The sequence below is a fragment of the Paroedura picta genome, chromosome 1 (assembly GCF_049243985.1).
Source record: "Paroedura picta isolate Pp20150507F chromosome 1, Ppicta_v3.0, whole genome shotgun sequence".
NCBI classification, from domain to species: domain Eukaryota; kingdom Metazoa; phylum Chordata; class Lepidosauria; order Squamata; family Gekkonidae; genus Paroedura; species Paroedura picta.
Genome location: NC_135369.1, coordinates 99,499,778 through 99,516,209, shown reverse-complemented (window position 1 = coordinate 99,516,209; position 16,432 = coordinate 99,499,778). Strand labels below are relative to the sequence as shown.

The 16,432-nt window shown below is 44.2% G+C and overlaps 1 protein-coding gene and 1 long non-coding RNA gene across 4 annotated transcripts; one reads left to right on the top strand and one right to left on the bottom strand.

Moving 5' to 3' along the window:
- Positions 1–51: 51 nt before the first annotated feature.
- Positions 52–7,089, bottom strand: ZBTB2 (zinc finger and BTB domain containing 2). Of its 3 annotated transcripts, none has more exons than XM_077349717.1 (3): positions 6,696–7,089; positions 4,017–4,199; positions 52–3,046 (listed from the first exon to the last, which is right to left on the bottom strand). In XM_077349717.1, the coding sequence occupies exons 2-3, from the start codon at positions 4,187–4,189 to the stop codon at positions 1,681–1,683; spliced, it is 1,539 nt and encodes a 512-aa protein (XP_077205832.1). In that variant the 5' UTR covers positions 4,190–4,199; positions 6,696–7,089; the 3' UTR covers positions 52–1,680. The 3 variants fall into 3 exon arrangements, with proteins under 3 accessions (XP_077205832.1, XP_077205852.1, XP_077205842.1); XM_077349737.1 differs by lacking the exon at positions 6,696–7,089 and adding an exon at positions 5,436–6,139; XM_077349727.1 differs by lacking the exon at positions 6,696–7,089 and adding an exon at positions 5,537–6,139.
- LOC143843549 (uncharacterized) lies at positions 5,686–14,495 on the top strand. The gene is made up of 2 exons (XR_013233596.1): positions 5,686–5,841; positions 14,222–14,495. It is a non-coding gene; the product is annotated as an uncharacterized LOC143843549 (long non-coding RNA).
- The last annotated feature ends 1,937 nt before the right edge of the window (positions 14,496–16,432 follow it).

Genomic DNA, 16,432 nt, shown 5'->3' with positions numbered 1-16,432 from the left:
ATATCAGCTCTCAGTCACAGTTAACTAAATAGAAATCAAACTCCATTTTATACAATTCTTTATTCAGTGAAATAATGTATAAAAACGTACAAACTGGAAAACATAACTAGACACAAAATAGGATGATATTCAAATAAAATGTGTATACAAGAGCAGAGCTATATCTGCCTCTCCCCCCGCCCCAATCCAAACACACACTGGCTCCATTTCTGATGGGGTGCTTTTGCTAACTGAAACTTTGCCACCAGTACTAATAACTGTTCAAGTCACTCCTGTCGACTTAGGCTTTTTTTTAATACTACTGGAGTATATTAAATTACTTATATATTAAAGAGAAAGTTAAAAATCAGCAACCTGATTTTTAAATTAGCAGACAATATTATCCTGAGCAAAAACAATGTGTAATGTTGTCTCCTTTATTTTTTGCATACTTTCCCCAACAGGAGCCTATGGGAATGGAACCTAAAAAATATACAGGATTCTACTGGATGCGGCAGTGTTACTGAAAACTAATCATGATGTATTTTCATTCTTCTTCCATTCTGCGGTGTTACAAGAAGATATTAGTAGCTTAACAAAAGACCAGATTTCTTAATTCCTACATGTTAATCAAGTAAACATGGATTACTCAGATTACTATTGGATGAATAAGACAAAATGGTTTCTTCCCTCCTCTGACCCTGCAATGACTCAAAACCTTCACTCCCTCATACTTTGAACTGGGCTTGCTATGTACAGTCTCTGTTTTCCTCCAGGTCTTGGTTGACAACATTCAACAGCACTATCATTACCAGTTTCCATTCTGCTGGACACAAAATGTATACACTCTGGAAAAATTTAAAAATACTTTTTAAAAGAACCAATTTGTTAGACATTAAAAGTTATTCAATTATTCTTCAAGAGAGTTTTCTGGGAACGTCCATGCATACATTTACCTGCATATACATAAAGTATACACACACAAACTTTTTATGCATATAAAACGATTGCCATCACATTATTACTGCAATTTCAGTAAAAATCTGATCCTAAACACATTTATTTGGAAATGAAAATCTCACTGAGATTTATTTCCAAGTTCATATGCTTGGAATCACTGCTTTAGTAATAAGCTTTTTAAATCAACATTATGCCAATGAAGTTATCTGGAAACAAATATTTGACCAAAAACAAATGAAACGCCCCAGCCCTGTGCACTGAAGGAATTTCTTTCATTCATAATGGGCAATTCTGAGTATTTGTAAAGTGACAAATGTACAGTTTATAAGTGTAGAACTGTAAGAATTCTGGTACATAAGCTACTCTTCCTATAAAAGGCAATTTGTTAGGAGGGAAAATAATTGTATTTAGATATATTTTCTTTTCAGTCTTCTTCACATCTTGCATCCCAATGCATTTGAGTATACATTTAAAAACCTACAATTGCTTAGAACTTGTTAGGAACATTTTCTACCAATATTCACATAGTTAGCTGAATTACCCTTATATATTTCCTCTGTATTAAAATCAATTGTTATGATTTAATACAATACCCTTTATTAATTTTATACTTTTTTGCTGGGAAAAGAACAGTCAGACTTCTTTCCATGTCAGTGTAATTTTGGTTGGGGGAGGGGAAGAGGCTGAGTTTAGTAAAAATGAATAAAACAACTTTTATTTTAAAAATGATGTTAGTCTCAGTCAGTCTAACAACACTGCTTCCTGTTCCTTTTTGATAGAGTCTAGGACAGAGTGATCACTCTCTGTAGTTTCAGCATCCCCGCCTCCTAATAAAATGGATCTATCTTCTTCTAGAGTGAAGACAGAGTTTTGACTTTGGCACGAATGTTTGACAACCTCATTGGGAGTGGAGAATGTTTTGTCACACAAGTTGCATTTATATGGTTTGTTGGTCTGCACCAACATGTTGTCCATTTGGTTGCCTTCCTCAAAAGTACAAAGCTCCAGTGTCTGCTTGTCTACCATGGTGTATGTGTCCATGCTTTGGTTTAGACACACATGTCTAGCAGCTTGATTGGCTCGGCAGAAACTTTTGTCACAGGTACTGCACTTGAAAGGCTTTCCAGTATGTATGTACATGTGCTCTCTCCAGTGGCTTTTCTGAATGAATTTGCGTCCACAAATGGAACATTCATACTTGCGTCTTTTAACTTCCCTTTCTTGATCTGCCTGTTCCAAGTTATCTATATCGGCAATGTCAGAGGGGGGTGGTGTTTCTGCTTGCTGTTGTCCATCAATTATTGGTGAATCTGAGATCTGCTGCAGCTCACTGTCACTAATCATTCCAGCTTCAGCCGCTTCCATAGCATCCTTTTCAGGAGCATTGTTACAAAGAGAGAGAGGAACACTACTTTCTCCATGTTGGCTCGTTGTGAATGGCACTCCCGTGTGAATCTGAAGGTGTTCACGCAAGCTACTACGCAAATTGAATCGTCGGCCACAGAGATGGCAAGCATAGTATTTGGGAAAGCTTCCATTCTTTTTCATAATGCTTGGTTTGACATGTGCTATTGTGAGAGAAGCAGGCTGATCATCTGAAGAAGAGGCCTCCATGTTTGTTTCATCTCCTGGTGGAGAAGAATGAGGAGCAGCTGGAACTAATTCTGGAGACAGTGAAGACTGCAGTGGGTCAGATGGGGCCATATTTGTCTGGGGCAATTGAGGCAAAGTTGGTGGTGGTACCTGTGATGACTGAGAACCTTCATGCACCTGCTCTTGGTTTACTCGGGATGGTTGCGGCCTTGGTTCGCGCACTGGCTTGTCACCTGCTGAAGTTGTTTTTGTGGGATTTCTTGCCTGGTGATCTGCTATCTGAATACCATACAAAGAAGATGCCAGAGGAAAAACTTGCTCTGCATGTGCAAAATTTCCCTGGCTTGCAAGGCTGGCTTCTTGAATCAATGGATATGCATGCAGAAACTTTATTCCTTGCTCTAATCGAACAGGATCTATGAGCTGAGGTGCCATCTTTCCAGTGTACATCAAATGCAAGAGATAGCTGAATATATCTGGCTGTATGTCAGTTGCCTTCAAACGAACACATTCACTGAAAGGTATTAAAATATATATATTAAAAGATCAACATACAGTATTTCAGAAAAAGCAGAAATATCACTAAGTAAACTAGGAAGCTCTCTTACTAATATGAGATTAGCAATGTAGCAATCTCTCAAGCAAAACTTATGTTTTTGAAAAAGAACTGTATCCTGATTTTAGGAACCAGAACAACTATTAAAATCAATTTCAGAAGAGGAGAATTATAACTATAAGTTGATAGAGATTGCTATGTGCAGAAAATACAGATGAATTTTGTAGAACTATACAGATCCTTCACACACACCAAAATAAAACAGAAACCCTTCTGTATCTGGATATGTGGGTACCTGAAACAATAGGGCGAGACTGAAAGTAGGCCTTTGGCTCATGCGTTCCTTTCCCACAAGGTACAATGAAAAAGGAACTAGTGTACCAGAGACCCTAAGGTTATTTAATTTAAAACATCCAAGAACAAGATTTTTAAAAAAATCAGTAATTCCTCCCTCATCAGTGCTCAGCACAGTAGACTGGATATACAAACTTCATTGGAATAATACCTAACTGCCTAATAGTCCCCCTCCTCCCCCGTAAATCAAGTTCTAAGAACTCAGTCTGGTTTTGGCCGCAAAGACAGAAAACTGGAATGGAAAACATACTCTTGAGTTCCACATTCAGGAACTTGAGTTACACAGGCAGGGAGGTATATAATGATTTCTATTGCAGTGGTTAAAACCATTGTTTGTAAAACTGCAATGGATTTTTGGATGCAGTGGACTAGACTTTAAATTGAAATGACAGACTTCAGGGATTGCAGTTGTTCTGCCCAATCAAACCAATGTCTTAAATGGATACACGAATGAAACTGAAAAGGTTTACTATGAATTATGAAGCAGCCCACATTAGGATGCCATTAAATTTCACAATTCCTTCAACAATGTGCATATCCTCTCTTTAAAAAGGGAGAATGCTTTTATAATTACCTGCTCTGATGAACAAACAGCATCTTGAAATAATTAGAAAAAGAAGCAAGGACAGACTTGTGTGCCTTGAAGTAGACATCACCAATAGCAACTGTACAGTCACACAGGAAACCAAACTCTCTTTGGGCGTTAAGTTGCTGCAGAAGAATAAGCCCATGGTTGGCCAAATCCATCTTTTAAAATCTGCAAAGCAAATAAACTTGATGAAATAAAATTAATTAAAAATAAAATCAAGGTAAAAAGTGTGATTTTCTGCTGATTAAAATGGGATGTGATCCAGGAAAATTTAATTAAAATGGCAATTTACTAGAAAATTCTGTACTATCTGAACTGCACCAAGTGTTCAAGCGATTTGCTGAAGGCAATATAGGGGTTCCCAGAGTGGGCGGTATTGTTCTTCTTGTGGGCAGTGGAGGGATCCAGGGGGGCAGTGAGGAATTGGGGGGCAGCAGCCTGATCCTTCTAGCTGTGGCTACATTTTCCTAGCGAGAGACATTCCAAGGTGGCTTGCCATTGCCTGCCTCTGGGTAGTAGTGATTGTGGACTTCATTGGTGGTCTCCCATCTCAGTGCCAACCAGGGCCAACCCTGCTTAGCTTCCTGAAGAAAGTGACAACTTCAGAAAGTGGCCTGGATGGGATCATATTCCTGCTGAGCTCCTTCCCATCCTCAGACTCCACCCCAGATCTCCAGGAATGTTGCCAACCCTTCCCCCAAAGTCTCCACCTTTGGGAGGCTGGAAAAGCCTTCTGCTTGCTCCTGGCCATGGGATTTTCCAGTGCTTGCTTCTCTCATTCTCCCCAATGAGGACCCAAAATGGGTTTTACAAATGACTTTCACAAATAACTTGTATATTGTTTTCCAGACTAAAATATGGCTGCTGCACAACAACCAAAAAAGAAGTGTAGACAATATAGTGTGTTTTGAATTTGCAGTATACCTAACAGCCATGAAAGAGATGGATGTTTCTATATGTTGGGGGAGGGGCACATGGGATGTGGCCTGGGAGCTAAGGGGGTGGTAGCCCGAAAAAGTTTTGAAATCACTGTTTTAAAAGAAGAGAAAGTGGGCTTCCAATACATCTGAGAGCTCAGGCAACAGTGGATACAGGGAGTCCTGAGCTCAACTTTTCACTAATTATAATATGCAAACATAGCTACAGGACGGCTTGAAACATCAGGATCTGTATGCCAGAACTGTAAAGGTCAGTTTTTCCAATCCTGCCCCGTCAGGATTCAAAGCATCAGTGTACTAGCCCATTGATTTCAAGAGACTACAGAAAGATGTTTGCAGGACAAGGCAAAATGGTTCAGGTGGGTTGTTGTGCTAACGTGTAGTAGCAAAATAAGAATCTTTTAAAGACTAACAACATTCACTGCAGTTAAAGCTGCTGCTAGTTAAAGCTCGCTAGGACACACACCTGAAAAAGGTAGCTCTTGCATTTAAAGTCACAGCTATTTCAAGCCACAAAATTGTCTCTGGAAACAATTTGAAAGCATTTCATTCGATCTGTGAACGGACCTTTTGCTTTGCAGTCATGACCTGCTGAGCAAAAAGCAGCCAGAAGCCAAGTCGTAGGATGTGAAGCCTGATTAAAACCCCCCCAAGAAGCAACGAAGACGCCTCCCTGGGACGCATTCCGCGGCAGATGAAGCGAGTGCCCCGAGAGCCGCCTCCTTTCCGAGGCAGCCACAGCGGCCTGGGAGCGCCGGCCAGCAGCACGTTGAAGCGAGCCCTTGCGGAAAGGCGAGACCCGGCTGCAGGGCGGCCCAGAGGAAGCGACAGCAGCCCCCAGCGGTGGAGGACCGGCACCCCTTCTCTCTCCGGTGAGTCGCGCAGAGCCTTCCGCGGCGGCGCTCCCCATTGGCTACCCGCGAGGAATGGGGGAGGGGAGAGGCGCCTGGGAGCCCGCGCGCGCGCCCTCGGTCCTCGCAGGCCCGGCCCCTTTGACTCCGCATGCGACGCGACGCCAGGCCGCCGTGCGCGCGCGCCCGCCCGCCCGTAGACGCGACGCACAGAGAAGGCGGGGCGTAGGAAGGACGGACGGCAGCGAGAGCCGACGTAAGCAGCGCGAGCGAGCTGAGGCGCCTAAGGCGCGCGAGAGACGGGATCCGCCGCTGTCGCCAGGGCCGCCTAGACTGCTGAGGAGACGCAGACGGAGCCGCCCACCCTCCGCCCCCCTCCCTCCCTCCCTCCCTCCCTTTCCCGCTCCGCGCGGCTGCCTCAGCGCCCGCCCCTCCCCCTCCCTGGCCGGGCTGCTGCCGCGGGTGAGAGAAAAAGAAAAGGCCGCTTCGCAGCTCGGCCAGCGCGAGGAGGGGGAACCGGAGGGAGGGGGGGAGTGAGCGCTAACGGCCGAGGCCGCCTCAGACCCTCCCCGAGGGGGGCTGGAGACAGCGGAGGCGCCCCTCTGGCCCCGGCCGGGAGACCGACCCCCCACCCCCCCTCCTCAGCACGCCTCCCCTCGGGCCTCGGCCGCCTAGCCGGGACGAAACCCCTGCAGGCCTCGCCACCCGGCCCAGCCGCCCCCGCCACACAATGGTGTGTGCCGGGGGAGGGGCTGGAGGCGCCCTGGCCTCCCTCCCGCCGCCGCCGCCACCGAGGCCGCCGTGCACGGCCCTCGGCTCCCCTCGCTGCCCGTCGCCCGGGTTCACGCCGAGCGTGGGGGGCAGGCGGCGCTCACCTGGCTCGCGCTCTCGGGGGCCCCGCCGTCTCCGCGCGCCCAGCAGCAGCAGCAGCAGCAACAACGGAGTCAGCGCGGCGGCGGCGGCGGCGGCTTTTCCTGTCCGGTTACGTTAGGGTCACATGATCGAGAGCGGAGCAGAGAGGCTGTGGCGAGGAGCCCCCGCCGGGGAGAGACAAGAGAGGAGGGGGAGGGGAGGCGGCGACGAGAGCTGTGGCGGCAACAGCAGCAGGAGCCTCCCCTCCCCCCTCGCCTCCCCGCCCGCCCGCTCTCTCGCTCTCTGCCTGGCCTCTCTTGGCGCGCGGCGCCTCCAGCGAGCAGCATGCAGGCCGCACCGGCTGGGCTGGGCTCCTTTCCCAGCCGCGCTCGTTACAACGGCGGCGGAAAGAACCGAGTGGGCAGATTCCACGGAGATCTGTGTGAGGAGGCTTCAAGAACTGGACCTTCAGATCCTGAGCACTTAACCTTTTTTCCCTCTCGCTCGTCCCATACGGGAGAGAGGGAATTGTAGCAAGGTGGCCTAAACAAAATTTAAGTACACTTTATTTTGAATCTTTAAAAAAAAATCCTAAAATGCGTGGCTCATACGGCTTAATGGTCAACACTATGTTTATGCAATATTAAAATAGTAATTTGCATCTTTTGTAGATGCTTTTACATTTTGTTTATAGTACAGAGAATGATGGTTGAATACTGAAAGTTGTGTATTTTGTAAATGAATATGTCTAGAGACAAACACGATTTTTACTTTTGTGAATTTTTGATTGTGTTGGTAGATATTAACAATTTAAATTAAACCGTTTAGCATAATACAATTAAATGATCACTTTGCTACCTAAAATAATAGGTAATGTACATTTACAGACACTTAGATATTGAAATTATTAGAGCTTTGATTATACTGGACATGTTTGAGTTGTAAACATTTCTACATGCATGTTCTAATCTGGAAAGCCAAGAAACTACTAATAACTTCTTTTAAGGCGAAGTGGCAGTACTGTGAATGTCAATAAGCCTCATAAATGACCGTGTCTGCACCAAACTGGCTTCTGGTAGGTATATTGAGTAGCAGACACTCAAACTGGAAACAGTGCCTACAGTGATGCTACACTGGTATCTTCTGCTTTATGTTTACTTGGCACGGCATGTTCAGTCAGAGGTGAGGAATTTTATCCTAAGCACACTTATGAGGGTTTGCAGCAATCAGGCACTGTCCCATTGTTTTCCCCCATGAAATGCTTTGGAGAGTGCATCTAGAAGCTTAAATTTCTGAGTCTGCCTCTGACCAAAGCCCCGGAAGTCTTATAATATATATCTGTTCTGATAGAAATTTCAACCTTCTTTGCTTGATCACGTTTTTCTGTACAGTAATGAGATTTACTAATATTAAGTAGGCTAGCAAAATATTTTGTCTGTCTTCCCAGATTTCGGTTTAAGTAAATTTAATACTTGTTCCAATTTTGTTGTCTACTGTCTACTGTGCCAGTAGTTAGAGGAAAGATTATGTTGGTAACGGTAATGCTTTAGTATTAGAGAGCCAGTATGGTGGTATGGTTAAGAGTAGCAGACACTAAATCTGGAGAACTTGATTTGATTCCCCACACCTCCACATGCAGCCAATTGGGTGACCTTGGGCTAGTTACAGTTCTCTTAGGGATGTTCTCACTGAGCAGTTCTGTTAAAGCTCTTTCAGCCCCACCTACCTCACAGGGTACCTGTTGTGGAGAGAGAAATGGCAGTTGTAAGCCACTTTGAGACTCAAGGGGGGGCATAAAGAAATAGCTCTTCTCTCTTCTGTGTGGAATCCTTCTATTTTTTTATCTGGAGTTTATGAACTAATTCCTACTCTTAATTAAAGGGGCTATGGAACTTCAAACTGCAATCTACAAATGTGTTTAACCGAGAGTTTCAAATATTATAGCTTTACTGGTTTTGCAAAGGATCTGAAAAGGCTTAAAACTAGGTGTGCCATTTAGATTTGTACGTTGGGTGTTTAACTTGTTGATATTCTAGTGCAGGGGTCGTCAAACTGTGGCCCTCCTGATGTCCATGGACTACAATTCCCATGAGCTCCTGCCAGCAGATGCTCATGTGAATTGTAGTCCATGGACATATGGAGGGCCACAGTTTGACTACCCCTGTTCTAGTGGTTTCAAAGTGTAATTACAGTTCTTAGGTGTTCTTTTTACTGAGCTTTATTTTCCTTCTGCATCTTGCATTTTGTTATGTAAATGTAAATAAGTACATGATCTTGTTTTTCTGCTAAGGAATTTGAGTAATGTACATTGTTTCCTCCTCTGTCAACATACCCGTGAGTTAGGAGACTGGGCCACCCATTGAACTCCATGGTGGGGTTGGGATTTGAACCTGGTTTGCATTGGGTCTCAGTTGCCTCATTTTCATCGTTCACACTTGTTTTTAAATGCATGATTACTTGGAAATCACACTAGCTTACCCATAAATGTGCATATATCGTATTTGCCAGCGTATAAGATGACCCCCCCCAACATTTCCACTCAAAATATAGAGTTTGTTATATACCTAGCCTGCCCCTGCATCTCCCTGTGATCGGCACTAGTGCGCATGTGCGAGCTCTATGTAGTCAAGGGGCAGGCTGGAGCGCCACTTCCTGCTGAGCAGAATGGGCCAGTCATGCCGAAAAGACTGGCACCCCTGTCTCGCTGCTGATGCTCACCGCAGCCACGCTGATGACCCGCCACGGCCGCTCTGGATACTGCGCAATACTGGATGGAATATAGAATGAGGTGGGCGGGCCTCGGGAAGCCACTATGGGCAGCTATGTCTATCCCAACTGAAGTGCACCCGGCGTATAGGACGACCCCCCTCCACTTGGAGGCATGTTTTTCAGGGGGGGAAAGTAGTCTTATATGCCAGCAAATACAGTAATCAGCCCTCTTTCCCATTAAATTCTTCTTCCTAATTTACTAGGAGTGGGCTTGTTTTTCTGATTCATGACACATTGATCAAAAAAAGCTTACAAAGCATTTATAGTCAAAGCTTTGATCACATTTATTAAGGCTTTCTCCTACTTGTATAGATAGCTACATAATGATGTAGTATGAAAACTCCAGAAAATTAAAATATTGCTGAATTTAAAGAGAAACACAGGACAAAAATTGTTTGGAACAGGGCTTGCACAATTTGTTTTCCTTTGTATGTGTGTTAATTGCCAGCAAGTCACTTCTGACTTATGAATGAATGCCCTCCAAATGATAGCAGCCTTGCTCAGTTCTTGCATACTGGGGGCTCCTGTTGGGTATTTCTCTTTTCCTGCTGCCTTCAACTGTTCCTAGTGTTATTGTCTTTTCTAGTGAGTCCTCATATTTTCCTTTTTTGCATTCAGTTAATTGCACAAAGACTGAGGTATTGGAGGCTGATATTAATGCAGCTTTTTGGTGCATTCATTTGTAAAAGGATGTTGAACTTTTAAGATGAAATCAAAGTTGCGCCATACATGAATTTGTGTTTCCCTTAAGTTATATAAGTTTAATTTTTCAAGAGTGAACTGGTTGAATTCAAAAGCTTATGAAATTCATTGGAAAGAATTTGATGATCTGGTACCAGTTAGACTTTCCAGGTCAGGGGTCTTCAACCCCCGGTCCGCGGCCCGGTAACAGGCCGCTAAGGCCATGGTACTGGGCCGCCAGTGGCCGCGTCTGCCTTCCCCCCCCTGCAGCAAGAGGGGGGGAAGAGGCAGGCGCGGCCGCTGGCACGCCAGCGATGCAAACGTGCTGAGCCGCTGCGCATGCGTGTTTGCACCCTTGCTGGCGAAAACGTGCACGTGCGGCTGCTCTGCGCATGCACGTTAGCGCCACCTAGTGGCGGAAACGCGCATGTGCGGCAACTGCGCGTGCACGTTTACGTGCAGCTGCTGTGGCCGGGCCGTCGGCTCTCTCCCACCCTCGGAGGCGGTCCCCGACTACAAGAAGGTTGGGGACCGCTATTCCAGGTGACTTGATAAATAGAACCTTCATATTAAGCAGTCTACCATTTAATTTTTGAGGTATACATTGTGAAAGGCTGTTGCTGTAAATACTTGCTTTTATGCTTCTCAATGGCTATGATTGGAATCAGGATACTGAGCCACCTGATCCATTTATGGGGTTCAGTAGAACTGACCTTTTAAACAGTGCATTCATAGATCACTGCATTAAGTCCGAGAAATCCATTATTTTATGCTGAATGAAGATTAATTCCTATAGTTTCTGTGTATATTTTCAGTAGTCTAGAATATTTTCTTTGCAATAAAATGTTACTTTATATTCACGGGTTCCTTCATATATAGTAGTTTAGTTGGTGTTACTGTAGGTAGGGGGCTTAGCTCCGGTATCTGTGAACTGGACTTTGTGTAGTTCAGATTTATCATTCATTTATTGTGAATTTACAGAAATGTACACTAAATAAATCAACATTTGTGTACTTCTTGGGTTGTATGAGTAATTTGTGTATATTTTCTTGTCTGGCTTTGTTTAAGTCCCTTACTCTGCTTTTAACAGTAGTCTTACCACAACTTTTGCTGCCTGAGTGTTATGCATATTTACTGGGAAGAAAAACTGCTATGTTCATTGAGGGGCTGGCTCCCAAGGAAGGGTAGGTAGGATGGCATCAGCTGGTTAGGTGAACACTTGCATTGCTTACTGTTTTCTAAGTAAGGAAGTGAGAAGACATTTGCATTTTCTTCACATACCTTTCAGCCTTCCCCCCTATTTTTACGAAGATAATGGTTTTGAAAGTTCACATAAGTATGTAACTGATTTCAGTATTTGTTTTATTGTAACTTTTACAGACAGAAAAAGAATACAGTGTATGAAACCTATGCATGGGATTGGGAAGATGAATTTCATATCTAGCCCATGATATATATGTTTTAAGAATATTTGACTTGGTTGCTCATGCAATGCAAGCAAGTAATAAAATTTAAATAAATAAAATGTGATAACCCAGAATAAGTGAGCTGATGTATTACAAACGTCACCCACCTGGCATTTTTACAACTGTACCAGATATGACAGTTTGCGCCCTATCTCTAGGTATTAGACCGAGCCAGAGTGATTCATGCAGTGGTCACCTCTAGACTAGACTTCTGCAATTGGCTCTACTCAAGGCTTCCCTTGAGACTGCTCCAGAAACTCCAACTAGTTCAAAATGCAGTGCGGTGGCTCAAGTGCTCTCCCAGATGCATTGACTCCAGTTTGGAGACTGGATCAAGTTTAAGGTATTGATATTAACCTTTAAAGTCCAAATGGTCTGGGACCAGCATACCACTGCACCCCCCAAAGAGCACTGAGGTCATCAGACCAAAATCATCTCTGAAAACCCTGGCCTAAAAGGCGAGATTGGTCTTGGCCCCAGCCTTGTATAACACAATGCTGAAAGAGATCGGCCCGCTGTGGGACCTTAACTGGTTCTGCAGGGCCAGCAAGACAGAGCTCTATTCTACCAAGCCTATCAGGCTGAGGCCAAGTAGAACAAATGTACTGGTCTCACTGCCAGAATATAGGAAGATCTGCCTTTCCAGGGAGGACTGGATCCTCCCCCTGCCCAAGTTTACTGAAGGGGGCTGAAATGATGTAAATGACCTACTAGTTTTTAAAGACTATTTTAACCTATATTGTTACCTGTCCTGAGCCACCAGGAAGGGTGTGATATAAGAATAAAGTAATTATATTAACTATCCTGATACAGACTTCAGAGTGAACTGCAAATAAATCTGAGGGCCTCAGAAGTTCTAAAGAAGCCTTACTTACAAAAAGACAATCCTGTAGTCGGAGAGCATTATTCATACTGAATTTTATAATGAACGTGGCAGAAAATGGTCTACCGTATTTGCCGGCATATAAGACGACCCCTCCAACATTTCTGCTCAAAATACAGAGTTTGTTACATTACGTTACGGTACTATGGGCCACTATGGGCAGCTATGTCTATCCCAACTGAAGTGCACCTGGCGTATAGGACAACCCCCCACTTGAAGGCATGTTTTTCAGCGGAAAAAAGTAGTCTTATACGCCAGCAAATACTGTAATTTAAAATGCTAACACGTGCTCCCAACAATAATTGGTGTACTTTGTGTGCCCCCCCCCAAGCTTCCTCTGGGTATATATGTGTCTCTGCTTGTCTTTATGTTGTCCTTGTTAATTTGTATTGCCTCCTTCCATTTCTGGATCTACTGTATCAGGTTTGACCCATGTGTACATAGGATTAAAGGTACCAAAAGAAACACAGAACCATTTGTGTAGCAAGTAGCTACCCAGCTGATAAACATACCGAATGTTTCCACTGCACAAATGCAGAGGTGCTTGCAACACTGTTCTTTTTTACTTGTGAGCAAATCTATGGCAAACGAGAAGCTTGGCTTGATTAAAAAAAAAAACCTTTACATTTCAAAAATGTTAAGTCTGAATATCACTCAACAGGTCTTGTGACGTTCCCTTCTTCATGCAGTATAAATTGTTCAGAAAGATTAGTTGTTTGAAGGTCAATATGCTGGGTTGGATCCCACAAGGCAAGGACCATGGGTTTTCCCCCCATCCCAAGCCCTTCTGATCATAGGAAATATTTTTCTCTAGGATAGGATCAAGGGGTTAGAAGAAGAGTTGGGTTTTATACCCTGCTTTTCACTTCCCAGGAGTCCCAAAATGGTTCACAACTGCCTACCTCTCCTCACAACAGACACCTTAATGAGGAAGGTGAGGTTGGAAGAGCTGGCTGCATGTGCGGGGCTGGGGAATCAAATTGGTTCTCCAGATTAGTGGCTGCTGCTCTTGACCACTACACCAGAGGTGGCAATGGATATCTGGAGAGCCACAGTTTTGACCGCCCTGCACTACAGCAAGTTGGCTCTGTAAAACCACAAACATAACTAGCTGATTCAATACAGAAGATGAAGGGGAAGAAACTGTCCGTCTGCTGAGCATAGTTTAACTTTTGCATGAAGCAGAGACCTGAATTTAATTCTCTGCCCCCCCTCAGTTGTAGCCACCTGACATAAATGGCTACTACTAGAGGCAGGCCCCTTTAGGATCTTTCTGTATGCCCAGGGCAGAGTTTGCCCACAAAGGTCCATATTTCTGATCCACCTTAGACAAATGTGTTTGAGCCCAAAATATGCCATACTTGCTTAAAGTGAGATAGCCAGAATTCTCTTGCTTAAGGTTGCAATCTCAGAGTAAGGGGGCCAGATCAAGCAATCTTTTACACCTGGGAACCCCTCAGACAATAGTATAGCGTTCCTGGCAGTTTGCTAGTGTTCATGACAGCCTTGAACAATCTTCACCTCACATTTCTTTCCCTAATTTCTTCCCAGATTAAATCATTTTACTAGTAATTTCCCAATCCGTGTGCACTAGATCCTGGCTATTCCACAACCAAGCACTTTATCAGATACAAATGTTGCAGCTGCTTGAGAATGCTTTCTGAATTACCTCACTCCCAAGGTTTCCCTCAATCAGGATTTCTGTTACAGACTTGCTAATGCTATTAGCTGGTTGCTGTTTATTTCACAGGTAATCTACACAAACATGACCTAAGGACACATTTCTGGCTATTTGAACATGACACTGGACCGAGTCTTGAGTGTGCTGTTCCTGGCTTGCCTTTTGCTTGTCTCATCTTTATTGGGCTTCTGGATGTTGTGAATGGTAGCTGTTAAATCTTTTCTCATCCAAAATGTAATCCTTTTTTGCACCATCTCAAATCCTTTTGCATGCTTTAAATAGTGTGAATATTGTATTGGTGACTTTTGTTTTTCAATAAAAACCCTTTATGATTAATTTCCAAGTTTGCCTCTGGCTGAGATTTCTGGGTAGGGTATACCCTACTCCTTGTATATGTAAGTGGAAGAATCTCACATCTTAGTTACAGTGAAAGAATGTTACCCCTCTTGCTCAGAAAGTCTCCCAAGAATCACTAATTACCCATCATATATTCAAGAGACAAATCTATTTTATGTTGCACTTGAGTCTAGGGTTGCCAGCTTCCAGGGCTCCTCAAGTTATTGAAGAATTACAATTGATTTTGACTACAGAGATGTTTCCCCAGAGAAAACGGCAGCTTCAGAAGACAAAAAATGGCATGCAACGGATTCCAGGTGAAACCCCTCCATAGATTCTCCCAATGAGCCCACATTTCCTGGGATTCCCCAAGTTGAAGTTGGAAACTTTTGCCTTGTGAATAAACCTGGGACTGGAGAAGACTAGGGCAATGGGAGGGGGGAGGGGGAGAGACAGGGAAGATCAGCAGCATCTCTCCCACTACTGTCGTATATTAATACCACACCATCTACAACTGGTTGAACTACCCTCAACAGAGAGAATGACAACAGGAGCAGATGAATGCTGTTTCCTTTGCAAGGTAATGTGCACACTCAGTAATGCTTATGTACATTCACCAGGCAATGCAAAGTCACTATACTAGCTGCTCTTGGAAAGGATGCATACTATCATCATCATCCCACATAAAATCCTGCCTGGAGTACATGATGACATGCCAGGCCTCTGATTGGCCCTCAGCGTGAGGACCCTCTTCCACTGATCTACCAGGTACCACCAATGCTGTATCTTCCCAATGCTGGAGAGTGCCATGGAAGGCCAACCGCAAACACTGCAACCTCGCACCGAGGAACTGCAGGGAAGGCTCCCTACTGCCTGTGTGAAGGTGCTGCTGTAGTCCCTGACTCCCCACTAAGGGTTGACAGGGAAGGACCCCTCCCCCCCCCACAACAACCCTGCCATATACTTTGCCCTGCTTGTGCCCTTCACAACCTCTCCTGATCTTGTCATCCCTGCTGCCTAGGCTCCGCATGGAAGCCTGCCCACCCCCTCAGAGAGGGCACCCACCACTCTTTCTGCCTCCCTGTATGCTTTGCCATGGCCCTGCAGCGCTTGCAGTGGCATTCCAGTTGAGATAGCTGCAGGGTGGGGGCTTCCCTTGGCCCATTTTAAAAGACTGAGCTCTTCCGCCAGGCATATGGTTGAGGCCAGGGCGGGCGGGCGCGGTCCCGACATTAGATCTGGGCTCCCTGAGTTCATCTGAATGATCTGATTGCCTCACTCCCATATTACAGTAATATAGTATTAGCAACCTGATGTCCCTTGGCTAATGTGGGGCAGTTGGGGGGGGGTTAGTGAGTGCTCGCCTGTTGCGTAACGTTGATATTGTGGATTGGTTTTAATGGTTTTAACTATGGGTTTTATTACAATTTTTATCTTGTAAACCACCATGAGCCTAAGGGAACGGTGGTATAAAAGTTTAACAAATAAATAAAAAATAAATAAAAATAGGCTTCTCTGCTAGTGATGAAATATTCATGGTAAATATACCTAAACATTACAGCAGTGAGAACTTGTCAAAGGAATAATTAGGAAGCATCAGGTATTCTTCACATTGGAATTTAGTTTCCAGATATTCTTTATAGTATTCTTAACAATACTGAGATACAGCAGGAATAGAGAGCAGAATTTGCACTAATTTCAAAGGTTTTTAATTGTCTTGGGAGTAAGGAACTGCAGGTATACTATCATTAACACATATCTGTGATATAGCTGTATGTAGAATTCAGTTTTGATTACTCTATTCCAAAAAGAATATATAGAGCTGAAAAATTATAGGCGGCCTACAGCAGTTTCCTACTGGCCCTGGGACTGAAGAACACGAAAAAGCTGAAAAACTATGAATGGCTGGGAGACAACTGGGTATCCTCAGTGATGTGTTCGGGA

Excerpts from the sequence above, each read along its gene's own strand:
- ZBTB2 (XM_077349717.1), bottom strand. The coding sequence starts at position 4,189 with ATGGATTTGGCCAACCATGGGCTTATTCTTCTGCAGCAACTTAACGCC. Across the intron at positions 3,047-4,016 it reads CTGTTTGTTCATCAGAGCAG|TGAATGTGTTCGTTTGAAGG; the intron begins GTAATTATAAAA and ends AATACCTTTCAG.